This window comes from Trichomycterus rosablanca, chromosome 3 (genome assembly GCF_030014385.1).
Source record: "Trichomycterus rosablanca isolate fTriRos1 chromosome 3, fTriRos1.hap1, whole genome shotgun sequence".
NCBI lineage: Eukaryota > Metazoa > Chordata > Actinopteri > Siluriformes > Trichomycteridae > Trichomycterus > Trichomycterus rosablanca.
In genome coordinates this window covers 18,909,055-18,936,871 of record NC_085990.1, presented here as the reverse complement: position 1 = coordinate 18,936,871, position 27,817 = coordinate 18,909,055, and the positions used below count along the sequence as shown (strand labels likewise).

The 27,817-nt window shown below is 41.1% G+C and overlaps 1 protein-coding gene across 1 annotated transcript in view; it reads right to left on the bottom strand.

Moving 5' to 3' along the window:
• Window positions 1-256: 256 nt before the first annotated feature.
• si:dkey-246i14.3 (ephrin A4) overlaps window positions 257-27,817 on the bottom strand; it is a 109,759-nt gene continuing 82,198 nt past the window's right edge. Inside the window, exons 2-3 of the mRNA XM_062991634.1 lie at window positions 17,139-17,437; window positions 257-339 (exon numbers count right to left, since the gene is read on the bottom strand). Coding sequence (XP_062847704.1) covers window positions 257-339; window positions 17,139-17,437 — 382 coding nt within the window. The remainder of the gene's footprint in view (window positions 340-17,138; window positions 17,438-27,817) is intronic.

Genomic DNA, 27,817 nt, shown 5'->3' with positions numbered 1-27,817 from the left:
TTTGGATTTATACACAAAGTATTAAAACATAACTTACATATACAGGTATATACATATATGTGTATATTTGTATATATGTGTGTGTACATATATGTAGAATTCGCAGCCATTAAAGAGAAAACAAGAACAAAAGCGAGGAAGGTTAAAGATAGGCGAGGGGATTGCGTGCAGAGAAAGAGGGTCGGCTGAGTGCGTGAGAGGGTGCGAGGCTCTTCTCCAGTAAAAAAAACCCCACAGTACATCAGCAGAAAAAAAGCTAGAGCGGGGAGTACTTACTACAGCACACTGTGACTTTCAGCTTCATACATGGAAGGGAGGGTCCATCATCAGTGGACAGGGCTAAACAGAGACAAAGAGGAGAACAGAACAAAGATTCAATTTGTGTAGGTTTTGTAAAGTAAGACTTTAAGAAAAAAGGTATAAATCCATGCTCAAAACTTTAATGGAATCGAATTGCACATGAAACAGAACCAAAAAATGGATTTTCTGTCCAGTGTTCAGGGTGGAACATGCATGGTGTATGGAAACATTGTAGAATAAATTTGATGGGTTTCAAATCTGATAGATCGACTACGTTAGGGGTGCGGATCCTGCTAAATGAGTCTGAAGTCAACAAGAACGAGTAATGATTTAATAAAAAATACATATATATTGCCTTAATAAGCTGCGCCACCCGAGCGCCCCAAACTGTCTGAGCGTTTACACAGACACGACTGCGATGAATGGACACTGTTTCCAGGGTGCTTATGTCTTGCACCCGTTGTTTCTCTGATGGAACAGGACCAGCCGTGACCATGACCAGGATAAAGAGGTTTATAAAAATAATTAAATGGAAAAACAATACAAGTACAAACTAAAGCACAATGAAACATTGATAGAATAGAGTGGTTAATAATATGAGAAGGCAAAGCTAAGGTTAAGGAACAGATTTTTCTTTAATACAAACCACATGCCATAATGTTCATCTTTTTTAATCCTACATTTCACTGGGCTAAAATGTCTTTGTGAATAAGTTGTTACTAAGTAAATAAAATGTAGATAAATGTTATTAATCACACTGCAGCTAAATCAAAACTTTGTATTTTTGCCTTCAGTCAACATTACAAAGGCTTAATTCCATAAAAATTGAATAAATAATAATACCATAATAATACCATAATAATAATAATAATAATAATAATATTTATTATTATACTAATAACAAGCAAAAAACAAACAGTAGGCAGGGTTTTAATTATGAAATTCAGAATATTTGCAAAAAATATATAGCAAATTATGTCTTTTAAAATTTACAATCAACTAAAACATATTTAGTGCTCAGGTTTACACAGACATGATTGGCCGAAGCCCTGCTACGGTTTGGGTATTTCTTTCCTTGTGCCAAGTGTTTCCCACCATGATACTGACCAGGATAAAGCAGTTGATTTATATGGAATGGTCATTATATAGAGAATTGGGGTCAGAATAATGTGGGAACCTCTCCTAATAATTCAGTTTTATTTAAAAATGTAGCCACATCCATTGCTAACAGGTGTATAAAGCAACTGCAAAAATTAAATGACATGCAATTGTTCCAGCATGACTGTGCCCATGTGCACAAAGCCATGACCACAACCCTACAGAACATTGTTAGGATTTTTACATTTGTTGTAATGAATTAAATGCATGATTAAATACAATTATCCAAGCAATTGAGAGTTAAGGGCCCTGCTCAAGGGCTTAACAATGGCAGCCTGGCAGTAGTGGGGTTAAAACTGTGCCATCTAGAAGAGGGTTTTTCAAAAGCTGAAGAAAATGGGTTGCACAGAAAAAGAATAATCATTAAAGAAACTTGTAAGCAAACGCCCCCTTATGGAGGCTTTATTTTACATTTTGTAAATCACAGTGGGACCAGATTGTACAGAGCATATGTCTTTGACAGGTGACGTGTAACCAAAGTGGATTGTGGGTTAACCTCCATTTTGGAGGTAATCGGTGGTCAAGTCAGGGAGCACTTGATTTTTGTTCATTTTTTTCTTGATGAAATGGTACGATCCTTCTTAAATATTAAACAGCCACAGAATTAAAAAGTAACATTAATACAGCTGTAATACTGATCAAAAAATGTCATTACAGTGGAACCTTGATTTAACAGGTTTTTTTTGTTTTTGCAGTGATCGTATAGTGGGGACTCTATTATAGAGTATTTATTATAGAGTATAGAGTATATAGAGTATCTATTATTCCGAGTCTGAAGCACTGCTGGTGGCTACTCGAGCAACGCTGGTGCATAACTAAGTACTGGAACTTGCAAAAATTAAGCATAAAACACAGAGAAAAAGGTGAGAACAAAGCAAGCCCCCCGACAAAATACAGCCTATCACTCAAGTAAGACATGCGTCGGCTAGCGGACAATTACTGAACTACTGGTCTTGGTACGGTTCTTTTAATTTTAAACAATCGGACCAGACATTTGGTTTTCCAGATTTTGTCCATTAAATCGAAAATCTGTTAAATGGAAGTCCGTTAAATTGAGGTTCCACTGTACATAAGTAAAGGATATTTATAGCTCTTAGACTATTGTGTCCACCTGCAGTTTCAGAATTACACTGTGTGTTGATGCTTCATCATTTGCCTCATTTGCCTTGTGTTATGAATCGAGCTGACCCAGTCATGCATGAATGTATGGAAAAGTATGTACAATCACATGTTTCATACATGTTCTTGACTCTTTCCTTATTATCAACATTTTAACTTGTCATATTAAGTATTGAAATAAGCTGCTACACCATAACAATAACAGAACCCTTTCTGGTGCTATTAAGAACTGTTTTAATTTACAGCACATTGGCTATTAATCTGAATAACCATTTCAAAGAACCCTTTAGCATGCAAATGCACCATCGTCTTGACTAAAGAACCCTAGTTTTTAAGAGTGTATGCCAGCCATGACAGTAATTAAGTACAGTTATGGAAAATTGAAATATCAGTACTTAATTTGTAAAAATTAGATGCATTGTTTTCGTGCCCTGGTCGAGTAAAAAATCATGGACAAAAAATGTTTGAAAAACCCTGATCCAGAGTACCAGTCCAGTACCTTAACCACTTAGCTATAGCTCATAAACACAGCACAGAGAATCAAAGGACATCCGCTCCCAGACCTGGACTCTGGGGTGATGTATGACTTTCTCCAGAAGAAAGTCAGCAGCATTACTACAGATCCCACCCACCCAGACCCACACAGACTGTTTGTCCCTCTGGATAATAAAAACTCCTGGATGGATGATGGATAGATTGATGATAGATGATAGATGGATGGATAAATTGATAAACAGAGTGGTTGATGATAGATGATGGATGGACGGATGATAGATGATGGATGGATGGATAGATAGATAATAGATTGATGAATGGATAGATAATAGATGGATAGATGGATGGATAGATAGATGATAGATGGATGAATGGATGGATAGATAGACAGATGATAGATGGATGGATAGGTAGATAGATGATAGATGGATGGATAGGTAGATAGATCATAGATGGATGGATAGGTAGATAGATGATAGAGGGATGGATAGATAGATAGATGATAGATGGATGGATAGATTAATAGATGACAGATGGATGGATGATGAATGTATAGATGGATGGATGGATAGATGATGGATGGATGGATGGATGGATGAATGGATGGATGGATAGATAGATGATGGATGGATAGATGGATGGATGGATAGATAGATGGATAGATAGATGGATGGATAGATAGATGATGGATAAATGGATGGATGGATGGATAGATAGATGATGGATGGATGGATAGATGGTTGGATAGATAGATGATAGATGGATGGATGGACAGATAAATGGATGGATGGATAAATAGATGATGGATGGATGGATGGATAGATGGTTGGATAGATAGATGATGGATGGATGGATAGATGGATGGATAGATAGATGGATGGATGGATAGATAGATGGATGGATGGATAGATAGATGATGGATGGATGGATGGATAGATGGTCGGATAGATAGATGATGGATGGATGGATAGATGATGGCCAGTGATAGCTCAGTGGTTAAGGTACTGGACTAGTAAACAGAAGGTTGCCGGTTCAAGCCCCGCCACCACCAAGTTGCCACTGTTGGGTCCAAGGCCCTTAACCCTCAATTGCTCATCGTGTTCAGCTCATTGTGTAAGTCGCTTTGGATAAAATGCTGAAAATGTAAATGTAATGATAGATAGATGGATGGATAGATGGATGGATGGATAAATAGATGATGGATGGATGGATGGATAGACAGATGATGGATGGATGGATAGATGATGGATGGATAGATAGATGATATATGGATGGATAGATAGATGATGGATAGATGGATGGATGGATAGATAGATGATGGATGGATGGATAGACAGATGATGGATGGATGGATAGACATATGATGGATTGATAGATGGATAGATAGATGATATATGGATGGATAGATAGATGATGGATAGATGGATGGATGGATAGATGATGGATGGATAAATAGATGATGGATGGATGGATAGATAGATGATGAATGGATAGATAGATGATGGATGGATAGATAGATGATGGATGGATAGATGATGGATGGATAGATAGATGATGTATGGATAGATAGATGATGGATGGATAGATAGATGATGTATGGATAGATGATGGATGGATAGGTAAACATATGATGGATTGATAGATAGATGGATAGATATATGATATATGGATGGATAGACAGATTGATGGATGAATGGATATATAGATGATCAATGATGGATGGATGGATAGATAGATGATATATGGATGGATAGATAGATGATGGATGGATAGATAGATGATGGATGGATGGATAGATGATGGATGGATAGATGATGGATGGATGGATAGATGATGGATGGGATGATGGATGGATAGATAGATGATGGATGGATGGATAGATGATAGATGGATGGATTGATGATGGATGGATAGATAGATGATGGATGGATGGATAGATAGATGATGGATGGATAGATAGATGATGGATGGATAGATAGATGATGGATGGATGGATAGATGATGGATGGATGGATAGATAGATGATGGATGGATGGATGGATAGATGATGGATGGATGGATAGATAGATAGATGATGGATGGATGGATAGATGATGGATGGATAGATAGATGATGGATGGATGGATGGATAGATGATGGATGGATAGATAGATGATGGATGGATGGATAGATAGATGATGGATGGATAGATAGATGATGGATGGATAGATAGATGATGGATGGATAGATGATAGATGGATGGATAGATGATGGATGGATAGATAGATGATGGATGGATGGATAGATAGATGATATGATGGATAGATGGATGGATGGATGGAAGGATGGCTGAATAGATAGATCGGACCAGACATTTGGTTTTCCAGATTTTGTCCATTAAATCTGAAATCTGTTCAATGGAAGTCCGTTAAATTGAGGTTCCACTGTACATAAGTAAAGGATATTTATAGCTCTTAGACTATTGTGTCCACCTGCAGTCCACCTGCAGTTTCAGAATTACACTGTGTGTTGATGCTTCATCATTTGCCTCATTTGCCTTGTGTTATGAATCGAGCTGACCCAGTCATGCATGAATGTATGGAAAAGTATGTACAATCACATGTTTCATACATGTTCTTGACTCTTTCCTTATTATCAACATTTTAACTTGTCATATTAAGTATTGAAATAAGCTGCTACACCATAACAATAACAGAACCCTTTCTGGTGCTATTAAGAACTGTTTTAATTTACAGCACATTGGCTATTAATCGATAGATAGATGGTTGGATAGATAGATGATAGATGGATGGATGGATAGATAGATGGATGGATGGATAAATAGATGATGGATGGATGGATGGATGGATAGATGGTTGATAGATGATGGATGGATGGATGGATGGATAGATGGATAGATAGATGGATGGATGGATAGATAGATGATGGATGGATGGATGGATAGATGGATGGATGGATAGATAGATGATGGATAGATGGATGGATAGATGGATGGATGGATAAATAGATGATGGATGGATGGATGGATAGACAGATGATGGATGGATGGATAGATGATGGATGGATAGATAGACATATGATGGATTGATAGATGGATAGATAGATGATATATGGATGGATAGATAGATGATGGATAGATAGATAGATGATGGATGGATGGATAGATAGATGATGGATGGATGGATAGATAGATGATGGATGGATAGATAAATGATGGATGGATAGATAGATGATGGATGGATGGATAGATGATGGATGGATAGATGATGGATGGATAGATAGACATATGATGGATTGATAGATAGATGAATAGATGTACAGTGTATCACAAAAGTGAGTACACCCCTCACATTTCTGCAAATATTTTATTATATCTTTTCATGGGACAACACTATAGACATGAAACTTGGATATAATTTAGAGTAGTCAGTGTACAACTTGGATAGCAGTGTAGATTTACTGTCTTCTGAAAATAACTCAACACACAGCCATTAATGTCTAAATGGCTGGCAACATAAGTGAGTACACCCCACAGTGAACATGTCCAAATTGTGCCCAAAGTGTCAATATTTTGTGTGACCACCATTATTATCCAGCACTGCCTTAACCCTCCTGGGCATGGAATTCACCAGAGCTGCACAGGTTGCTACTGGAATCCTCTTCCACTCCTCCATGATGACATCACGGAGCTGGTGGATGTTAGACACCTTGTGCTCCTCCACCTTCCACTTGAGGATGCGCCACAGGTGCTCAACTGGGTTTAGTCCATCACCTTTACCTTCAGCTTCCTCAGCAAGGCAGTTGTCATCTTGGAGGTTGTGTTTGGGGTCGTTATCCTGTTGGAAAACTGCCATGAGGCCCAGTTTTCGAAGGGAGGGGATCATGTTCTGTTTCAGAATGTCACAGTACATGTTGGAATTCATGTTTCCCTCAACGAACCGCAGCTCCCCAGTGCCAGCAACACTCATGCAGCCCAAGACCATGATGCTACCACCACCATGCTTGACTGTAGGCAAGATACAGTTGTCTTGGTACTTCTCACCAGGGTGCCGCCACACATGCTGGACACCATCTGAGCCAAACAAGTTTATCTTGGTCTCGTCAGACCACAGGGCATTCCAGTAATCCATGTTCTTGGACTGCTTGTCTTCAGCAAACTGTTAGCGGGCTTTCTTGTGTGTCAGCTTCCTTCTGGGATGACGACCATGCAGACCGAGTTGATGCAGTGTGCGGCGTATGGTCTGAGCACTGACAGGCTGACCTCCCACGTCTTCAACCTCTGCAGCAATGCTGGCAGCACTCATGTGTCTATTTTTTAAAGCCAACCTCTGGATATGACGCCGAACACGTGGACTCAACTTCTTTGGTCGACCCTGGCGAAGCCTGTTCCGAGTGGAACCTGTCCTGGAAAACCGCTGTATGACCTTGGCCACCATGCTGTAGCTCAGTTTCAGGGTGTTAGCAATCTTCTTATAGCCCAGGCCATCTTTGTGGAGAGCAACAATTCTATTTCTCACATCCTCAGAGAGTTCTTTGCCATGAGGTGCCATGTTGAATATCCAGTGGCCAGTATGAGAGAATTGTACCCAAAACACCAAATTTAACAGCCCTGCTCCCCATTTACACCTGGTACCTTGACACATGACACCAGGGAGGGACAACGACATATTTGGGCACAATTTGGACATGTTCACTGTGGGGTGTACTCACTTATGTTGCCAGCTATTTAGACATTAATGGCTGTGTGTTGAGTTATTTTCAGAAGACAGTAAATCTACACTGCTATACAAGCTGTACACTGACTACTCTAAGTTATATCCAAGTTTCATGTCTATAGTGTCGTCCCATGAAAAGATATAATGAAATATTTGCAGAAATGTGAGGGGTGTACTCACTTTTGTGATACACTGTATTTATATATGGATGGATAGATAGATTGATGGATGGATGGATATATAGATGATCAATGATGGATGGATGGATAGATAGATGATATATGGATGGATAGATGGATGGATGGATGGAAGGATGGCTGAATAGATAGATGATCAATGATAGATGGATGGATAGATAGATAGATGATATATGGATGGATAGATGGATGGATGGATGGATGGAAGGATGGCTGAATAGATAGATGATCAATGATAGATGGATGGATGAATGGATAGATAGATGATGGATGAATAGATAGATGATCAGTGATATATGGATGGATGAATAGATAGATAATAAATGGATGAATGGATGGATGAATAAATAGATGACCAATGATAGATGGATGGGTAGATTCTATTCTATTCTACGTTGAATGCAAGCCAGGCCTTCTGGTCCAACATGAGCATGTAACCTTGCGTAAATTCTCTTAACAAAATGGACACTCACTCCCACAGGGACGCTTGGAAATCTTGTGGGCAGCCTTAGACAGAGTGGAGGCCAGGTTAAACTCCATATTAATTACTGGTCATCAAACAAGCTCATGGCCAACCAGGTGTCCACATGCTCATCTAGACACCTGTGCCTTACAAAAACACACCCCACCTGCATCAACACCTGCAGATGGGAATGGAATGTACAGGATTATTGCAGTTTATGCCTGGTGCATGCAGAGTTACAGATTTACCAGTCCATATCACAGCAGTAGACGTTCTAGCAAGCCTGCTTTGTTTCTGATCATCTGCATTGACTTTAATGCAAATGAGGACCTTTGGAGAGAAAATATATTCTGCCTTTGGTCTAATTTTATTAGCCAGGATATTTTACAGGCTAAGTACACTGGCTAATGTAGCAAAAAATTCATATATCAATATAAGCACTGGAGGCTACTGTAATTTAACACCAGCTATTTGGAGAAGGAGGTGGAGATCTGCTGAATCATACAGGTTACAGGACCAATTAGAGATAATCCTTGAAATGAAATGTGCATTTTCCCAGCATCTAAGCTGGACCCGGGTGGTAAAGATAATAAAAGCTCAGTGGCGAAAAGCAGCATCAGTTCCTTCTTTAATCACATCGCTCGTAACTATGAATCCGTAATGACCATTTCAGTAAGGCATGGCTCGGTGGTGGCCAGTTCCATCTCCTCCAGTCAGGAGCTTTTTAACCGAACTCGTAAACGCACACATTTCCAGTTAGCCAGCGCTAACCGCTTTACACGGAAGCAAGCGAGAACTCCGGCTCGGCTGAGCTGAACAGTCTGTGGACGTGAAGCGGTGAGCAAGTACGCAGAGCGTTTTTAAGAACGGCAGGTCAAGCAAACCTCAGTAGGACTGGAACACGCACGACAGGTCACTGCTAAGATTGTGGGTGACACCGCACCGTGTCTGCTTGAGGATTTGTCGTGCTCTGTGTAGTTGTCGTCTGGAGACACACACAGGTGTAACCATTTATGAACGTGTTTTTGTACAGGCCAGCTAAATGGAGAATAAAAAAAACATTAAGTGGCCAAAAGTATGTGCACACGCTTCCTAATTTTCCAGCCCAGGTGTTTCGGCCACACTAACTGCACATTGATGTATAAAATCAATAATAAACGATAATAAACAATATGCGGAGGAGGATTTGTTCTGTTACAGAACCCAGACTGTACGCTTTCAGATATATTGGAATGTTGATCGCAAGCCAGGCCTCTTCTTGTCCAACAAGAGTTTCCGTCAGTGTAAAGGGGCCATTCTGCTGAATCTGTGCCATTTCCGTACCCAGGACATTATACACTGACTAGGCATAACGTTATGACCACTGACAGGTGAAGTGAATAACACTGATTATCTCTTCATCACAGCACCTGTTAGTGGGTGGGATATATTAGGCAGCAAGTGAATATTTTATCCTCAAAGTTGATGTGTTAGAAGCAAAGCAGGAAAAATGTACAAGCGTAAGGATTTAAATGGGTTTGACAAGGGCCAAATTGTGATGGCTAGACGACTGGGTCAGAGCATCTCCAAAACTGCAGCTCTTGTGGTGTGTTCCCAGTCTGCAAATTCCCCAGGTGTTGACTTGGCCTCCAAATTCCCCAGATCTCAATCCAATCGAGCATGTGTGGGATGTGCTGGACAAACAAGTCAGATCCATGGAGGCCCCACATCACAACTTACAGGAGTTAAAGGATCTGCTGCTAACATCTTGGTGCCAGATACCACAGCACACCTTTAGGGGTCTAGTGGAGTCCATGCCTCGATGGGTCAGGGCTGTTTTGGCAGCAAAAGAGGGACCAACACAATATTAGGAAGGTGGTCATAATGTTATGCCTGATCGGTGTATGTATAAATGGATATGAAAATTAATCATAAAATGCATTTTTTAATTGAGAAAATTGTCCTGCACATTAATCTTATAGCAAATTTAGGATATACAGTGTATCACAAAAGTGAGTACACCCCTCACATTTCTGCAAATATTTCATTATATCTTTTCATGGGACAACACTATAGACATGAAACTTGGATATAATTTAGAGTAGTCAGTGTACAGCTTGTATAGCAGTGTAGATTTACTGTCTTCTGAAAATAACTCAACACACAGCCATTAATGTCTAAATAGCTGGCAACATAAGTGAGTACACCCCACAGTGAACATGTCCAAATTGTGCCCAAATGTGTTGTTGTCCCTCCCTGGTGTCATGTGTCAAGGTCCCAGGTGTAAATGGGGAGCAGGGCTGTTAAATTTGGTGTTTTGGGTACAATTCTCTCATACTGGCCACTGGATATTCAACATGGCACCTCATGGCAAAGAACTCTCTGAGGATGTGAGAAATAGAATTGTTGCTCTCCACAAAGATGGCCTGGGCTATAAGAAGATTGCTAACACCCTGAAACTGAGCTACAGCATGGTGGCCAAGGTCATACAGCCGTTTTCCAGGACAGGTTCCACTCGGAACAGGCTTCGCCAGGGTCGACCAAAGAAGTTGAGTCCACGTGTTCGGCGTCATATCCAGAGGTTGGCTTTAAAAAATAGACACATGAGTGCTGCCAGCATTGCTGCAGAGGTTGAAGACGTGGGAGGTCAGCCTGTCAGTGCTCAGACCATACACCGCACACTGCATCAACTCGGTCTGCATGGTCGTCATCCCAGAAGGAAGCTGACGCACAAGAAAGCCAGCAAACAGTTTGCTGAAGACAAGCAGTCCAAGAACATGGATTACTGGAATGCCCTGTGGTCTGACGAGACCAAGATAAACTTGTTTGGCTCAGATGGTGTCCAGCATGTGTGGCGGCGCCCTGGTGAGAAGTACCAAGACAACTGTATCTTGCCTACAGTCAAGCATGGTGGTGGTAGCATCATGGTCTTGGGCTGCATGAGTGTTGCTGGCACTGGGGAGCTGCAGTTCATTGAGGGAAACATGAATTCCAACATGTACTGTGACATTCTGAAACAGAGCATGATCCCCTCCCTTCGAAAACTGGGCCTCATGGCAGTTTTCCAACAGGATAACGACCCCAAACACAACCTCCAAGATGACAACTGCCTTGCTGAGGAAGCTGAAGGTAAAGGTGATGGACTAAACCCAATTGAGCACCTGTGGCGCATCCTCAAGTGGAAGGTGGAGGAGTTCAAGGTGTCTAACATCCACCAGCTCCGTGATGTCATCATGGAGGAGTGGAAGAGGATTCCAGTAGCAACCTGTGCAGCTCTGGTGAATTCCATGCCCAGGAGGGTTAAGGCAGTGCTGGATAATAATGGTGGTCACACAAAATATTGACACTTTGGGCACAATTTGGACATGTTCACTGTGGGGTGTACTCACTTATGTTGCCAGCTATTTAGACATTAATGGCTGTGTGTTGAGTTATTTTCAGAAGACAGTAAATCTACACTGCTATACAAGTTGTACACTGACTACTCTAAGTTATATCCAAGTTTCATTTCTATAGTGTTGTCCCATGAAAAGATATAATAAAATATTTGCAGAAATGTGAGGGGTGTACTCACTTTTGTGATACACTGTATAATTTAAAATGTTTTTAAAAACACCCTATAACACTGGAAAAATAGTTTTTTCATGTCTCCACTTTCTAACACTACACTTTATGATGAAATATAATGAGTAAAATTTTTCATAAATCCTTTTTCCTTGCATTGTTTGGTGACACCACAGAAAAACCAAAAGTAAATTCTCCCTTTTTTCCTTTGTATGTTTGATAATATTGTAACTTTGATTGAGAAGATTAATTTTAACGTACATTCCCGTTACCTATTTTTTTTTAGTTGGTATTTGTTTATTTTAAAAATATATTCTTTTGATAAATCACTAGACTGTGTCCAGTGTTCTCATGCTTTTAGCATAAACTCCATGCTGCCATATGTCATGTGTTTACTAATTCTAAAAAGTCCTTTTACTTTTCAGTTTTATACATATACTCATCTTCCACTTACAAACCTTGTTAAACATGAATAAATATTTATTAACATAAAAATTAAACAAAGGTGCCTAAGACTGACCGATACACATTCGGAGTAGTTAAGTATGTGTGTTACTAGATTCAGTGTTGAACAAAGATAAAAAATTAAGTTTCATTTCATTGAGTTACTACACGCAATCGGCACCCATTCGGTGGAATGGCACAAATATTTGGGCACAGTTTCTTATAAACACTCCAAAATGTTATCAAAAGCCTTCAAAAAATGTGGGGGCAGGCTATAGGGGTTTGTCGTATCACCAGCACTGTGTAAGCATGTTTAATGTCAGGGATTTACACTAAAAGATCAGGTACAGAGCCACAAACAGAGAGCTCACGCTATGCTGTGTGTTCCTCCTCTACATGTGCATGTGTCTCAACCAGACAGCGGAGGTCGTTAGTGCAGCAACAATGCAACGCAATTTTATCCAACCCGCCCTTACTCGAACACATCCGACAGTGTCTGTTGAGTGCCCAGCGACAGATATATACAAAGAGCCTCAGGACCTACATTGATCAGCCATAACATTAAAACCACCTCCTTGTTTCTACTCTGTCCATTTTATCAGCTCCACTTACCATATAAAAGCACTTTGTAGTTTTGCAATTACTGACTGTCCATCTGTTTCTCTGCATGCTTTGTTAGCCCCCTTTCATGCTGTTCTTCAATGGTCAGGACCCCCACAGGACCACCACAAAGCAGGTATTATTTGGGTGGTGGATCATTCTCAGCACTGCAGTGACACTGACATGGTGGTTTTGTGTTAGTGTGTGTTGTGCTGGTATGAGTGGATAAGACACAGCAATGCTGCTGGAGTTTTTAAACACCTCACTGTCACTGCTGGACTGAGAATTGTCCACCAAACCAAATATATCCAGCCAACAGCGCCCCGTGGGCAGCGTCCTGTGATTACTCATGAAGGTCTAGAAGATGACCAACTCAAACAGCAGCAATAGATGAGCGATCGTCTCTGTCTTTACATCTACAGTACAAGGTGGACCAACTAGGTAGGAGTGTCTAATAGAGTGGACACCAGCAGCGCTGCTGTGTCTGATCCACTCATACCAGCACAACACACACTAACACACCACCACCATGTCATTGTCACTGCAGTGCTGAGAATGATCCACCACCTAAATAATACCTGCTCTGTGGTGGTTCTGTGGGGGTCCTGACCATTGAAGAACAGGGTGAAATGGGGCTAAAAAAGTATGTAGAGAAATTGATGGACGTATCGGTATAGAGAAGCATGCTACTCCATTCGCCAGGTCAGGTGGTAATAGTCAGGTGGGAAGTTGTAGCCTAGCGATAAGGGTACTGAACTAATGATCAGAAGGTTGCTGGTTCAAGCCCCACCACTGCCAGGTTGCTGCTGTTGGGCCATTAAGCAAGGCCCTTAACCATCAATAGCTCAGACTGTATAATGTCATACTACTGTAAGTCGCTTTGGATAAAGGCGTCTGATAAATGCTGAAAATGTAAATGTAATGGGCTAGCGTAGAGGACCGCTGTGCCACTCGAGTGCCTAACATTACAGTTTATGATATCTAATATTTAAATAAGAGGACTTGGCTGGAAGATATGTTTTTTACATTTAGGAGTCGGTACAGTGGATTGTTCTGGTCCGCATACCTGATTTGCCACAGTTTTTCTGTCGGATGCCCTTCCGGACGCAGCCCTCCTTAGTTTATGGGCTTTGGACCGGCACCCAATGGCAAAACTTTTCGCCCAATTCCCGCCCGCCAATCATGTCTGTGTAGACGCTTAACAGTAGTGGGCTGGTGTATTTTGTCACTGCACCACCTGATTGCCCCCTTTTTTTAGAATAATGCACTGGAATAATAAGGTGACGGGGTGGGGTTGCGAAAATTTTAAGCCCTCAAAATGAGGTCACTGTCCAAAAAAGAAACACTAATCTAGTGGGTAGACACTACAGAATGATTCCATCCAAGATCCTGATCCTTTGTTTTCGCTCACCGCGCTGCGAGTTTGAGCATTAGTTACAGTGAGAATGCTGAAACACATCCCCACTAATCCGAGACAGTTTCCGAGGAGGGGATGTGAAGTTTGAAGACAGAGGAACACAATAGACTCTGTGCTGTCTATACTGAGTTTCATGCATGAACAATACCTCATTGTGTTTGTAACACAGCAGTAATTTTATGCAAAAGATACTTGCACCCTGTCCGTCTCCTCTTCCGTTCTCTTCTTTTTCACCCGATCGTCTGCACATGATTGTTCGTTTTTCTCGGTTTCACATTTGCTTGTTTGCACATATTGATTTTTATTTTCCTCTCCTCTAAATCACACGTCTTGTATTTTTGTTCCTTATCATTGCATTTATGCTATGGCAGGAAAGCCAGTCATATTATTTTTATGACATTATTATTTTTATGTGGAGAATGTGTGGGCGGCACGATGGCGCAGCTGGTAGTATACGTGCCTACATACAGACGTGATCGGTTATGTCTGAGCGGGGCAGCAGTCCAGGCCCTGCGATGCATTGCGTCCAGTCATTCCAGGAGACTGGACGAGCTGTAACCCTGATCGGAAGGGGCCGGAGGTAAACCATGATAAAAAAAACTTGGTACATTCATTCATTGATTATTTTATAAGCCACACCTTCCATACAGATGAACTTCATGGACATACAATTACTGTTGGCCTGTACCATTTGTCCCCCCGTCCCCTATTTTTCAGTTAAAACCTATTAACCAAGTGTAATTTTGGTAGTAGATCATTCTAAGCATTGCAATGACATTAACATGATAAAACCTGAGTAGTGTGTGCTGTTCTGGTACAAGTGTATCAGGTGCAGCAGTGTTGTTGGGATCAGGCACGTGCACAGATAGACCCCCAGATAGACCCAAGCACCTGCCCTTTTGCCCTGGATGAGAAAAGTGCCCTTTCTGCTGGAGCCCAATTTTTTTCTACATTCATCAATATTTCAAAATAAAAATTACCCTCTCTGTCATCAATTCCCCCCAAAAGTGTTTTAATATCTGACGGGCATTTATTTGAGTTCTTGTGAGAATTCTGCCCCGACAGTTTTACTGTTTTACAAATTAGACAATTTCACTAGTTTTGTTTTATTTAAAATCGTACTTATTTTGATGTGAAAGCCTGAAGAAGAAAAAAAGCATGAGCACAAACGTTTTGCAGGAGAATGTCAAGTAGCTCTCACAGTAAAGTGTTGAAAATGGTTACAAACATACAATATTTTATAATTACAGCATCCTGGCCAAAACGTTGTGTAGGAAAAGTCACCTTTAGTCAAGGAGTTATTTTCATGCAAGCATTTATACTTCAACAGTTTACAAATGAGAAATAATTTTGCTAGGTAATTAACATTACAAACTAATATATGTAGAAGGCTAAATATAATGCGCTATGATATAGAACAGCATACAAAAAATGATGAATAAATAGGAAAATGTTATTTAGCTGTCTATTTGATTTTATTGGCATAATAATAGACCCGTTGTTCACATTAACTACCCAAAGTGGGTTTCTGATTTGAAATCAAAGGGTAGGTCTTGAGTTGAGCTACATGACAGTCTGGTGAGGTAAATTGATACTAGTAATGGTATATTATTAGTGTAATGCTTCAACTCAGAAAACAGTAAAATGATGTATACTTTGTTCTCTTCTTTATGGAGATTCAGTAAGTCACTCTTGATTATTATGCACAACATTGATTTATCTCATTTACAAATTTTGCAGCATAATGCCAAGAAAAGAAAGGTTACAAAAGCAGAAAGAAAAGGAACTACAGCAAGCAGCTCAGGGTAGCAGCTCTCTTTTATCCTGGATTAGGCCATCTACCAGTAAAGCAAATGAGGGAGATGTATCAGTATCAGTTGTTTGGTTATTAAAAAGCATGCACAATATGGCCTTGTTTTTGCCTGTTTTTCATTTATTTGATAATTTGAGTTATTTGATTAGATGTGTATTGATTGTGTTAACAAAAATAAATATATAAGTTAAATATCCTACTGTGTGTTTTTTATTTTATTTTATTAATAATTTTGGCGATGGGTGCCCTTTTTTTTTGGCTTGAGCACCTGCCCCCAAAAATATCTGTGCACGTGCCTGGTTGGGATTATCAGGGGGAGAACCAAAAATATAAAGCCAGCAGCGTCCTGCCATTAGAACGTGTCCACTGTTGAAAGACTAGAGGAAGGTTAACACACCCTGTGCATGAAAAAAGAACACAGCACTGCTCTCCAACTGTAAGCCTACAACCAGTGCCAACAAGGGACGCGTTCCTAATAAAAAGGCCAGTAAGTGTATCTAGTATTTTAAAATCCCAACACTAGTGCACCTGATATCACTGTTATTACTATGTTATTACTATGTTAATGTCACTGCAGTGATGAGAATGCTTTAACAATAAACTTACAAGTGTGTTTGATAAATGACCTGCCTTATAAGTTCGATGACTTCTTAGAATCCTCTCTACTTTCGAGCTGTAAGCAGCAAGGCAGCTGACCCACAATGTGAGCAACATGGGGCTACAGTCAGTAATTGTATTCACACAAAGTTTATCTGTATGATAGGAGACAGGAACCTAATAAAGCATTTGGTGTGTGTGTGTGTGTGAAAGAGAGATCACAAATAAGAACACACAGACAAACCCCACACTATGGTCCATCTCAAAAAACACTCACAGCTGTAGTAGTAGTGATTTCCAGGAAGGAACTCGATTCCCAGCGAGAACGGTGTGAAGCGCTGGATCTTCTCAGTAAACTGAACCGGACCAAACGGTGCATACGGATTGTTGCACTCCCACCTCTTTATAGCCTCGTTGGTCTTGTAACAGCCTCGGAACTGGGACTCAGCAACCAGATACAAAGCCAAAGTCTCCGGAAGGCCTTCCTCAGGCAAAACAGGGGAAGAATAGTGAGGGCACAGGATGTCCAGGTAGTCATTTAGGTTCACCTGGATGGAGTAGTCCTCACTCGTTAGCCTGAAAGGAGAGGGAGAGAAAGGGAGAGGGAGATTGTAAATCAGTGGGTGTATTTCTATCACACTGAGGATTCACAGCCATGGGCTTTGGGGATGACTTTTCCCCAAGGCGATGGTACAAACTTCTGGGAGGTCAGTAAATCAGGAGGGTTGGTTAGTAATCCTACTTTTATGTCAAATATCAGCAACAATCCATCACTTGGCATTTCTAATCAATATTTAGGACACAGCTGTGTGCTGTACACACCTTTGGGTTTTAATACAAACCCTATTCCCGGAAAAGTTGGGAAATTTATGTAAAATGAAACAAAAAGAAGCATCATTGTAAATATTTTTCACTGAACAACTGAATAGTTTTTACCTGTTACAGGCATTGAATTCTACATTTGTTTATCACTGTGTTTACATCATCTTTCCTATTACTTAAAAATGGTCATTATTTAGGAACTGAAGACACTAAGGGCACATTCACATAAGAAGCAGCAAAACCGTGAATCATTGCTTTGCTCAGTGCTAGGCTTGTGTGTTAAAACGTCATCAAAGCCGCTCAGGTGGCGCAGCGGTAAAAAAAAAAAAAACGCTAGCACACCAGAGCTGACATTTCAAACGCATCGGTTCATACAGGGCGGGAAGCCGGATAGGGACTTCATAACTGATGCAATTACGACCTCTGCTGGCTGATTGATGGTGCCTGCACAGAGTCGAGGAATAATGTGGACAGGGTGTGGCGTACACAAAGCTGATCCACATATGAACTCGCCTCGTGTGGGTGAAAAGATGCAGTCGGCTACAGCACACGTGTCAGTTCACTCTCCTTAATCGGCAATAGGGATCAGCATTGGTAGAGAGAAAGCATAATGCAATCAGGTAATTGGATATGACTAGATTGGGAGGAAAATTGGAAAAAAGACATAAAAGTGCATACGCATTTGTGTGAAATAACCATCAAATTTACTCTAAAAGTTTCTACATATATCTGTGTTTAGCTGGATTTTCCCCACTGTTTCACTTTTAAACTTGTGTTATACTGTAGCTCAGGGTGCTGAGCAATTGTGAGAATCAGCTTTTCTGAGAGAGTCTAAAATGTTTATCATAAAAAAAAAAGCTTAATATGACAATGTACTATAAGAACGACATAGGAACACTAAACTTATCCTAATTATTACTGCTCATAAATTCTCTCCACTAACCGTTTGTTGTTTTAGTACATTAAGTCATGTTAAGCTTCGTTTACGTTAAGCGTTGTTCATACTGATTTAGAAGCTTTTTCTACGTCATATCAAACAGTTTGTCTCATTGAATGTGCTTAGAAAAGGTCACACTGGGTCAAAGTTCAATCAGGTGAGCTTTGAGCGCCACAGCAAGCGCAAAATTCGCTAGCCAAACGCGGCAAAAGTGTGTGGTGCATGCTGCTTAGGAAAGCGCAACAGCAAACTAAGCAACACGACCACACTCCATACAAAACATAGGGTGTGTTCGAAAACCTAGTGAGCTACCTTGCTGTCTTACTGTCTACACAGGCAGCTGCCTAAGTAGAGAGGATTCTAATAAGTCATGGACTTATAAGGCAGGTTATTCGAACACATTACTTAGCCTCATGCCATTTAAACCAATGGGATGGGGTGGCACAACGTGCTAGCATGTCAACTAACATCTCCCTCCGTGTACCGAAAACGGTTAAATTCGCTGACAAGCCTAGATTTGCAAATAAATACACTTGTGCAAGTTTATACTAATTAAAAATCAATAATAATTTATTTACGTTTAAATATAACTCTTCTCCGCACCGTGCGCCATATCTTTTATTTTTCTGTGAGAAAAGTTGTGCCACACTGAATGCTGGGATTGCCTTCACCGCTAAGCAGGATCGAATTCTCACTCGTTCTTGAGTCAAAATACCACTGAAATTTTAAGATACATTACTAGTGAGCATATTAAGGCATCTAGGATTTCAAACAGCGTACTTCTTGGAAGGGCACGTAGGACGACGTAAAATGCTGTCTATGTAGAGAGCTCACTAGGTTTTCAAACACACCCAATGTCACAGCCGGCGTAAAAGCGGTTTTGCCGCTTTTCATGTGAATGTGCCCTAATCGTTGCAGTTTTGCAAATAATTTTTTACCCATTCCTGCTTGATACGAGACTTCAGCTGCTTAACAGTCTGTGGTTATCATTTTTTTGATACCCCTCTTCATAATGAGCCATACATTTTTAACAGTGGACAGAGCTGAACTGCAGAAAGGTCAGTCAAGCACACAAACTGTGTGTCTACAAAGCCACGCTGTCGTAGCATATGCAAGTCATCCATGCTGTGGGCACTGATGCACACACATTCCATGACAGATGTTGGCTTTGTCACCTATCACTGATAACATTTGGATGGATGGTTCTTTTTATCCATGGCATGGAAAACTGTGCTTGTTTTTGGCTAAAACAAGCTAAAACATGGGCTCATCTGTCCATAGCACACATTTCCACTGCCTTTCGGTCAAGAACTTTGCAGCGTTTTTGCATGGAACAGATGAATGGTTTTCTTTGTAGCGGTTGACTGTGTAAAGTAAAAATGGTTTTCAGAAGTGTTCCCAAACCCATGTTTATTTTTAAACTGATTTATAATTCTCTCAACAAGTCTGGCACAAAATGGTAAGCCACAACCCATTTTTGCTTGCAGACACTGAGGTTTTGGTGGATTCTACCTTTATACCTCATTTGTAACATTTCAAAACATAGTGTGAGTCTGCATACATGCTGGGCAGGTCTGCAGCACTCCTCTGCCAGGGTGGGGGTGGTGCAGGTGGCAAAAACTGAAAAACTGACAAAAATAAAGTGGACGGGTAGCAAAAGCACACGACAACCACACACAGCTTGACGTGTCTCTTGTTTGATGGTCGCCTGTCCATTTTAAAAATCTGGACAGTGTTTGTTTTCGTACATTATTTGTTGTTAAAACAAAGTGGGTGCAAAATGTAAATTAATATTTTCTAGACTGGTTAGCTGTATCACCCAGAAGTGACAGATATGGCAATAACCCAGTCGCTCTATGCACACCATGTAGCAACAGTATGTTTCAATCCGACTTCAGTGTTTAGCGGCATGCCCAAGTCCGCAAGCTCTAACTCAATGGCGTGAAACAGTTTTTGTACTAATTAAACAAAGAAGAAAAAGAGAAGTGTGGGTAATGAGTGCTCTGTTTGTAAAAAGATAAGTCTGAGGCCTGGAGAATTGTGGGATATTTAAGGGTCAACATGTTGCTAGTTCATGGCAGCTATATGCTAATTAGTGGGAGAGAAACTCACATGCACACATCAGAGGAGAAACTGGAGCCTCACTAATAGGCTAAGCATTAGCATACAATAGCACTTTGGTGAGCTGGCAACCACGCTAATTCTTGTTTACATCCTGATGTTTGTAGGGACCTGTTTACAAATTTACTACTGAAAGTGGGGGAGGAAAAGCCAGACGTACAGGGCTTTAAAAAATATTCATCCCTCAGCCGATTTGTTATATTTTTGCTATTTTGTCTTATTTTAATGTTTCAAATCTTCCAACAAATTTGAATTTAAGGTAAAAACAAAACAAGCAGACAGTATTTGAGTATTTTTTATGCATGTTACTTCTTTTTCTCTCAATTTAGCATAGCCACTTAGCTACTGGGGACCCCGGTGACGCCCAAGGAGGGTGTATATTCGCCTTATACCAGAGATGTTCACAAGTCACAAAATACGAGTCCGAAAGTCACGAGTCTTTAGGCTAGAGTCCGAGTCAAGTCACGAGTCTTTAGGCTAGAGTCTGAGTCGAGTCACGAGTCTTTAGGCTAGAGTCCGAGTCGAGTCACGAGTCTTTAGGCTAGAGTCCGAGTCAAGTCACGAGTCTTTAAGCTAGAGTCCAAGTCAAGTCACAAATCAATATAATATACACAAAACATATACTGGAAATGTAGGGACAGGGACAGTGGTAGCCTAGTGGGTAGAGCTTTGGGCTATCAACCGGAAGACTGGCGGTTCAAATCCAGGCTCTGCTATGCAGCCACTGTTGGGTCCTTGAACAAGGCCCTTAACCTTAACCCTGTCTGCTCCAGGGGCGCCGTACGATGGCTGACCCTGCGCTCTGACCCCAACTTCTAAACAAGCTGGGATATGCAAAGAAAGAATTTCATTGTACTGTACAACTGTATATGTATATATGCATTTTCTCTCATTTTTTCTCCTGACTTTTAGTGCATCCAATTTTTTAACCAATTGCATTACGCTTCTTCTCTACTGATCCAATCCCCGCCCTGATTGAGGAAAACGAGACTGACACACACCCCCTCTGACATGCGTGCAGTAGCCGACTGCATCTTTTTACCTGCACAAGAGCGAGTCCATATGTAAATCAGCTTTGTGTATGGAGAGCCACACCCTGATCAACGCATTATCCCTTCGACTCTGTGCAGGCGCCATCAACCAGTCAGCAGAGGTCATAATTGCATCAGTTATGAGTCTCGTCCGACTCCCACCCTGTATGAACAACAGCCAATCATTGTTCATGTAGGTGCCAAGTCCAGCTGGATGGCAGAGCTGAGTTTCGACCCGACGAGTTCAAAACGTCAGCTCTGGTGTGCTAGCGTGTTTTGCCCATTTTCAGCATTTAGCAGGCGCCTTGCACAGTCTGAGCAATTACATTTACATTTACATTTTTGGCATTTAGCAGACGCTGTTATCCAAAGCGACTTACAGTACTGTTACAGTATACAGTCTGAGCAACTGAGGGTTAAGGGTCTGTAGGAGCTCAAGGGCCCAGCAGCAGCAACCTAGCCGTGGTGGGGTTTGAACCAGTGACCTTTTGATTACAAGTCCAGTACCTTAACCGCTAGGCTACAACTGCCCTAGGCAGTAACCAGTGCAATCAAATGTTTGGGATAACACACAGAGAGTCATTTACATCGCTGTGGAGGGTTTCTAACCCACTGTTCTTTGCAGGATCATTTTAATTAAACTACAGTGGAAGGTTTTCAAGCATGAACTGGCAGTTTAAGGCCATGGAATCTCAACGGGATTCAAGTCAGTACTTCATTTTGTTTCTTTTTAGCCAGTGCGAGGTGAACTTAATTGTGTTTCGGGTCATTGTCCTGCTGCACATCCCAACTGCGCTTGAGCTTTAGGTCACGAAATGACGGGTGGACAGTCTCCCTCAGGATTTTCTGACAGAGAGCAGAATTCAGTGATGTGTCGTAACACACACTGCTTTAAACTCTTCTGTACATGGGGCTGCATAGTCGCAGGACAGTCGAAGCAGCCATGCTAACTCCTGTCCACTGTTGAAAACACCTACATGAGTATGCACACATTGGAATTGGACATCAGAGCAATGGAAGAAGGTTGACTGGTTTGCTAAATTCTGTTTTCTCCAAGAACATATGGCTGGCCAGCAAAAGAGATAGCACCAAGATGCACTGTACGAGGCTGAAGAAGCTGCCGGTAATGTTCGGGTACCAGAAACCACAGGACTCCTTCATTTGTCCTGTGGAGTCCAGGATTTGGCAAATCCGAGCTATTTTGTCAGCACATTAGACAGGTGGTCCTAATGTTTTGGCTCATCAGTGTACATGTCCTTACACTTCTAGCAATGAGGCCAATTTAGGGGTGTGCCTGAAAACCTAGTGAGCTCTCCACATAGACAGCATTTTAAGTCATTCTACGCGCTCCCGAGAAGAAGGCTGTCAGAATTCTTAGATGCCTTAAAATGCTGCCTAGTAAGGTACCTTAAATTTGAACAGCATTTTGACTGAATAACGAGGGAGCATCCGATGCTTCCTTAGCGGTGAAGGCAATCCCAGCATTCAGTGTGGCTCAACTTTTCTTAGAATCCTCTCTACTTAGGCAGCTGCCTATGTAGACAGTAAGACAGCAAGGTAGCTCACTAGGCTTTGGAACAGACCCTAGATCTTCTCAATCTCTGTTCCAAAAGCTCTTGCTGTCTGAGGAGACCTGCAGGCTAGCACACACCTTTTTGCACTGGCCAGTGGCGGATTCTGTACAGAGGACCATGGCTTTCTATTAGCGCTTTTCCACCAAAAGAATGTTGTTGTTTTAGTACAACAAGCTACGTTAAGCTTTATTTTTCACGTTAAGCAATTCTGTACTGTCTGGGTCGCTTTTACAACATCATATCAAACAGTTCATCTCATTTGAGGCACTATATCTCAAATATCAGCAGCAAACTGGCTCAAAATCTAATCAGGTGAACTTGAAAAGATGAAAGTGCAGCGTCAAGCTCCAAAAAGCGGTTTGCAGCTTCTCATGTGAAAGCACCCAAACCTCACAGATGATGTCTGCGGCTGCAAACACAAGTTTGCTGTTTGGAACCTCTTTTTTTGGTGGAAACGCATTGAACCTGTTCAAAATTAAGTTCGCAAACTGGAACGGAGACCGTTCTACATCGGTGGAAAAGGGGTCTCTGTGTATTCCTTGCCCAGGCACTAGCCTTACCCTATCCGGCATTCACTCCCTCAGAACCGGGTTTATTTCAGCAGTTCAGATGAAGTTTGAACCACTGGATACACAAGTGCTCAAGAAAGTTGCATAAAAGTGTAAAGAAGGTCTAACGTCCAGAGAAAAGAACAAAAAAGAAAGGGGGTTAGAGAACGAGAGACATGACACACTGAGCAAAGGAATGGCAGAAACCTAAAGAGACAGAAAGAGAGAGAGAGAGAGAGAGAGAGAGAGAGAGAGAGAGAGAGAGAGAGAGAGAGGGCTAAAAAGGTGGAGGGAGGTTCTACTTTAATTAGTCGCCCTAGAGAGAGTTTGGTGGGAGACAGCAAGGAGACAAGATGGATTTTAATTGGTCTTTTCTGTGTGTGTGTGTGTGTGTGTGTGTGTGCCGTTAAAAGAGAGAAAGCGAAGGATGTGAGAAGGCCCACGAGGAGAAAAAGAAAAGACAGGATGCGAGAGCAAGGAGGCCAGGCTGGGTCTGTCACCACTACTCTTAGAGAAAAAGCACCAGAGCTGCATGACATACAGAGCAGAGAAAAGTCAGCGGAGAGGAAAAGAGGAATGGGGGGGTGGGGGGGGGGGTCATCCCGGGGGGGTCATCCCGAATTAAGTGGGTGGGCACCTAGAAGACAGAAAAAGGCTAATGTAAAAGCAGAGAAAGCAGAATAAGGAAGCAGGGGAATGAGAAAGAGGCAGATTTTTAGGGGTCATAAGACAAGAGAAACTAGGAGTGAAGCGAGTATCCAACTGACTGGGAACAACACAGGTGAAAACACAGGTGTCCCAGTTATTTTATTTATTTATTTATTTTAGATTATTTGCATGTTTTACCACTGCTTTATTCTGGTCAGGTTCGTGTTGGATCTGACCCGGGACAGGACACCAATCCATCATGAGGCCTCGGACTAGCGTTCACAGCTGGCATCACAGAATACTTGTTTTTTTCAGCGCAAACCATGATGTTAACTGTGGGCGTGTCAAGTTGTTGAAGTTAGGGCGCTTTCACATGAGAAGCTGCAAAATCACTTTTGCCCTGCTGTGCTGTTGTTTCTTATGGAGCTTGACGCTGCACTTCCTTCTTTTAAAGTTATTTTAAGCCAGTTTGCCGCTAATATTTTCAAAGCACCTCCAATGAGACGAACTGTTTGATATGACGCAGTAAAAGCGAGGGCGGCACTGTCGCCTCACAGCAAGAAGGTCCTGGATTCAATCCCGGGGTGGGGCAGTCCGGGTCCCTTCTGTGTTGAGTTTACATGTTCTCCCCGTGGCTGCGTGGGTTTCCTCCGGGAGCGCCAGTTTCCTCCCACAGTCCAAAGACATGCAAGTGAGGTGAATCAGAGATACTAAATTGTCCATGACTGTGTTTGATATAACCTTGTGAACTGATAAACCTTGTGTAATGAGTAACTACCGTTCCTGTCATGAATGTAACCAAAGTGTAAAACATCACGTTACAATCCTAATAAACAAACAAACAAACAGTAAAATCGACTCAGTATGAACAACGCTTAACATGAAAAATAACACTGAACGTGGCTCTTCATCGACCGAGGAATTTCAGCAGTACAGAGCACTTATAACCAGTAATAACTGAGAGAAATGTAGTGTTCATATGTTGACTCTTTATGGCACATTATGATTTTTTGTTAAGCTTTACGTTGACTCGCCCTGAAAAGCTGATACTCAGCATTTCTCAGAGCCAAGAGCTGCATAACACAAGTTTAAAAGTAAAAACCACCACACAGTGAATTAAATCCAGCTAAACACAGATATATGTGGACGCTTTTAGAGTGGATTTGATGGTTATTTGACACAAACAGATGTTCGTGTCGTTTTACCACACTGCTTAACGATACACTCTACCCACGATACGATGCGATTCACGATACTGGGTTCACGATACGATTTTTTCCAGATTTTTTAAGCAATATTAAACTGAAGACAAATTATGACAAAGTTTCCTTTTATTATTTCTCTATAAAAAAATACAATATTTTATTTATCTAAATAATGAGTGCCCTTTTATTTCTGAGGTAGGTACAAACTATGCAAAACAATGCTGCACATTTCCCTTTTTGTGTAAAATTAAACTTTAAAACAAATCCCACATTAAATAAATAAATGAATAATACAAATAAAGAAAGTTTCCTCACATAAATACATTTGGCTGGAAAATTCCGAACCTGGCAACCCTGTAGTAACGTCAACCAGGCGAGGTGAATAGCGCCAGTGCCTTCTGCTGTTTAAAGTGAATATCGATTCATTATACATGTAAACCGATTTGAATCGTTACACATGTGAACCAATTTTTAACCGTCTTGTGATGCATCGTTACATCCCTACTGCTTAAGCCAAGCAAAAACTGGTGAAATGCAGACCAGTTCTCTAAAAAGCACCAAAGTTCAAAGAAACCCAAACAGATCCGGTTCAAGAACCAGAGTTCTATCTAGAGATGGAGCGATCGATCGGCTATGAATCGGTATCGGCCGATTTTTAATCAAAATATGCTATCGGCGATCGGCCGATATTTCCTAAAAGTAGCCGATCCGATCGTGTGATATATAAAAGATCACGTTAAGCTTAACAGCTCAGTGGATTGATCCAGACTTGGAGCTATACAAAGCACCAACCTTCACATCAACATTCGTCAACAATCGTACAGAAACCTTCGTGAAAGCTCTTCATGACCTAAAATAACATCATTAACGTTGTGCATCATACATACGATGTAATTTTGCTGATTGAAATATTTATTAGATAATTCAACCCGACCCCATCTGAGTCGATTCTATCAGCACGTTATATAAACTCCTGGTTCACTTTGGTAAATCGTAAGTGGTTCTTGCTTGTGATGTAGATGAGAACAGAAAACGTTACAGAGCCAATTGGAGGCAAAAGTTTATTCATTACCAAATTCGTTAGTTCAGGATCATCGGCTGAACTTTTAGGATAATCAGAAAACTTTAGCTCCTTAGACAGAACGAGTCTGACTCGGTTACAGATCTGTGGTAATAGCAGTTTAATTAAGCTTTTTAATTGAGCTTTTTAATGTAAGAGAGTCACACAAAATGTTCTGTAGTAGCTGGGGTTTATTTAAAACCACGACATTAATTAATAACAGTAAACACGGAGAGATAACTGAGAAGAGAAACTTACGCTTCGCGAAAAATGAATCGACTCGTGAATCACTTTAAGCGATACAGTGAACAGATCATTTCTCTTAAAGACACAAACACACACACACACACGCTGCTCCGGTTTATCTTCACTGTGAGGCTCTTTTTAAGGTTTTTTCAGACTGAACTGGATAACATTAAACCTGCGTGTGTGTGGTCAGTTAGACTAATGAAATATGTCTCCTGTGGGTACAAAAAATAATTGTTTGATGTACTTTATTTACTGCTAAATTTGCAACCCCCCCCCCCCCCCCCCCCTATCGGAATCGGCCGATATCCCTGAAAGGAGATCGGAGATCGGAATCGGTGCCAAAAACCCCGATCGGTACATCTCTAGTTCTATCTAATCTATCTAATCATGTCTGTATGTAGACGCTTAAACTCTGGATCCCAGCGTTAGTAGGTTAACATAATTGACCGGTGTGCCTCCCGAGCGCCGCCCCAGTTATTCTAAAAATATTAATGTTAAAATCTTAGTGAGAAGTTACACTGCTTTACAAACACCCACCTGTGAAAATGTGAATAAGCTTGGAACACGACAGCGTCACAAAACCAAACCATAACCTTGTTGTTTACTTCAAGCTGAGCAAAACCAGACTCATGGATTCTAAACAACTTGTAAATCATCCTATCAATCTACACACAGACACTGGTGTGTTTTTTTTTTTTTGTTTTTTTTTTAAACGTCATTACAAGTCAAGCAAGCACAGCTTTTATTGAGTATTTACACCC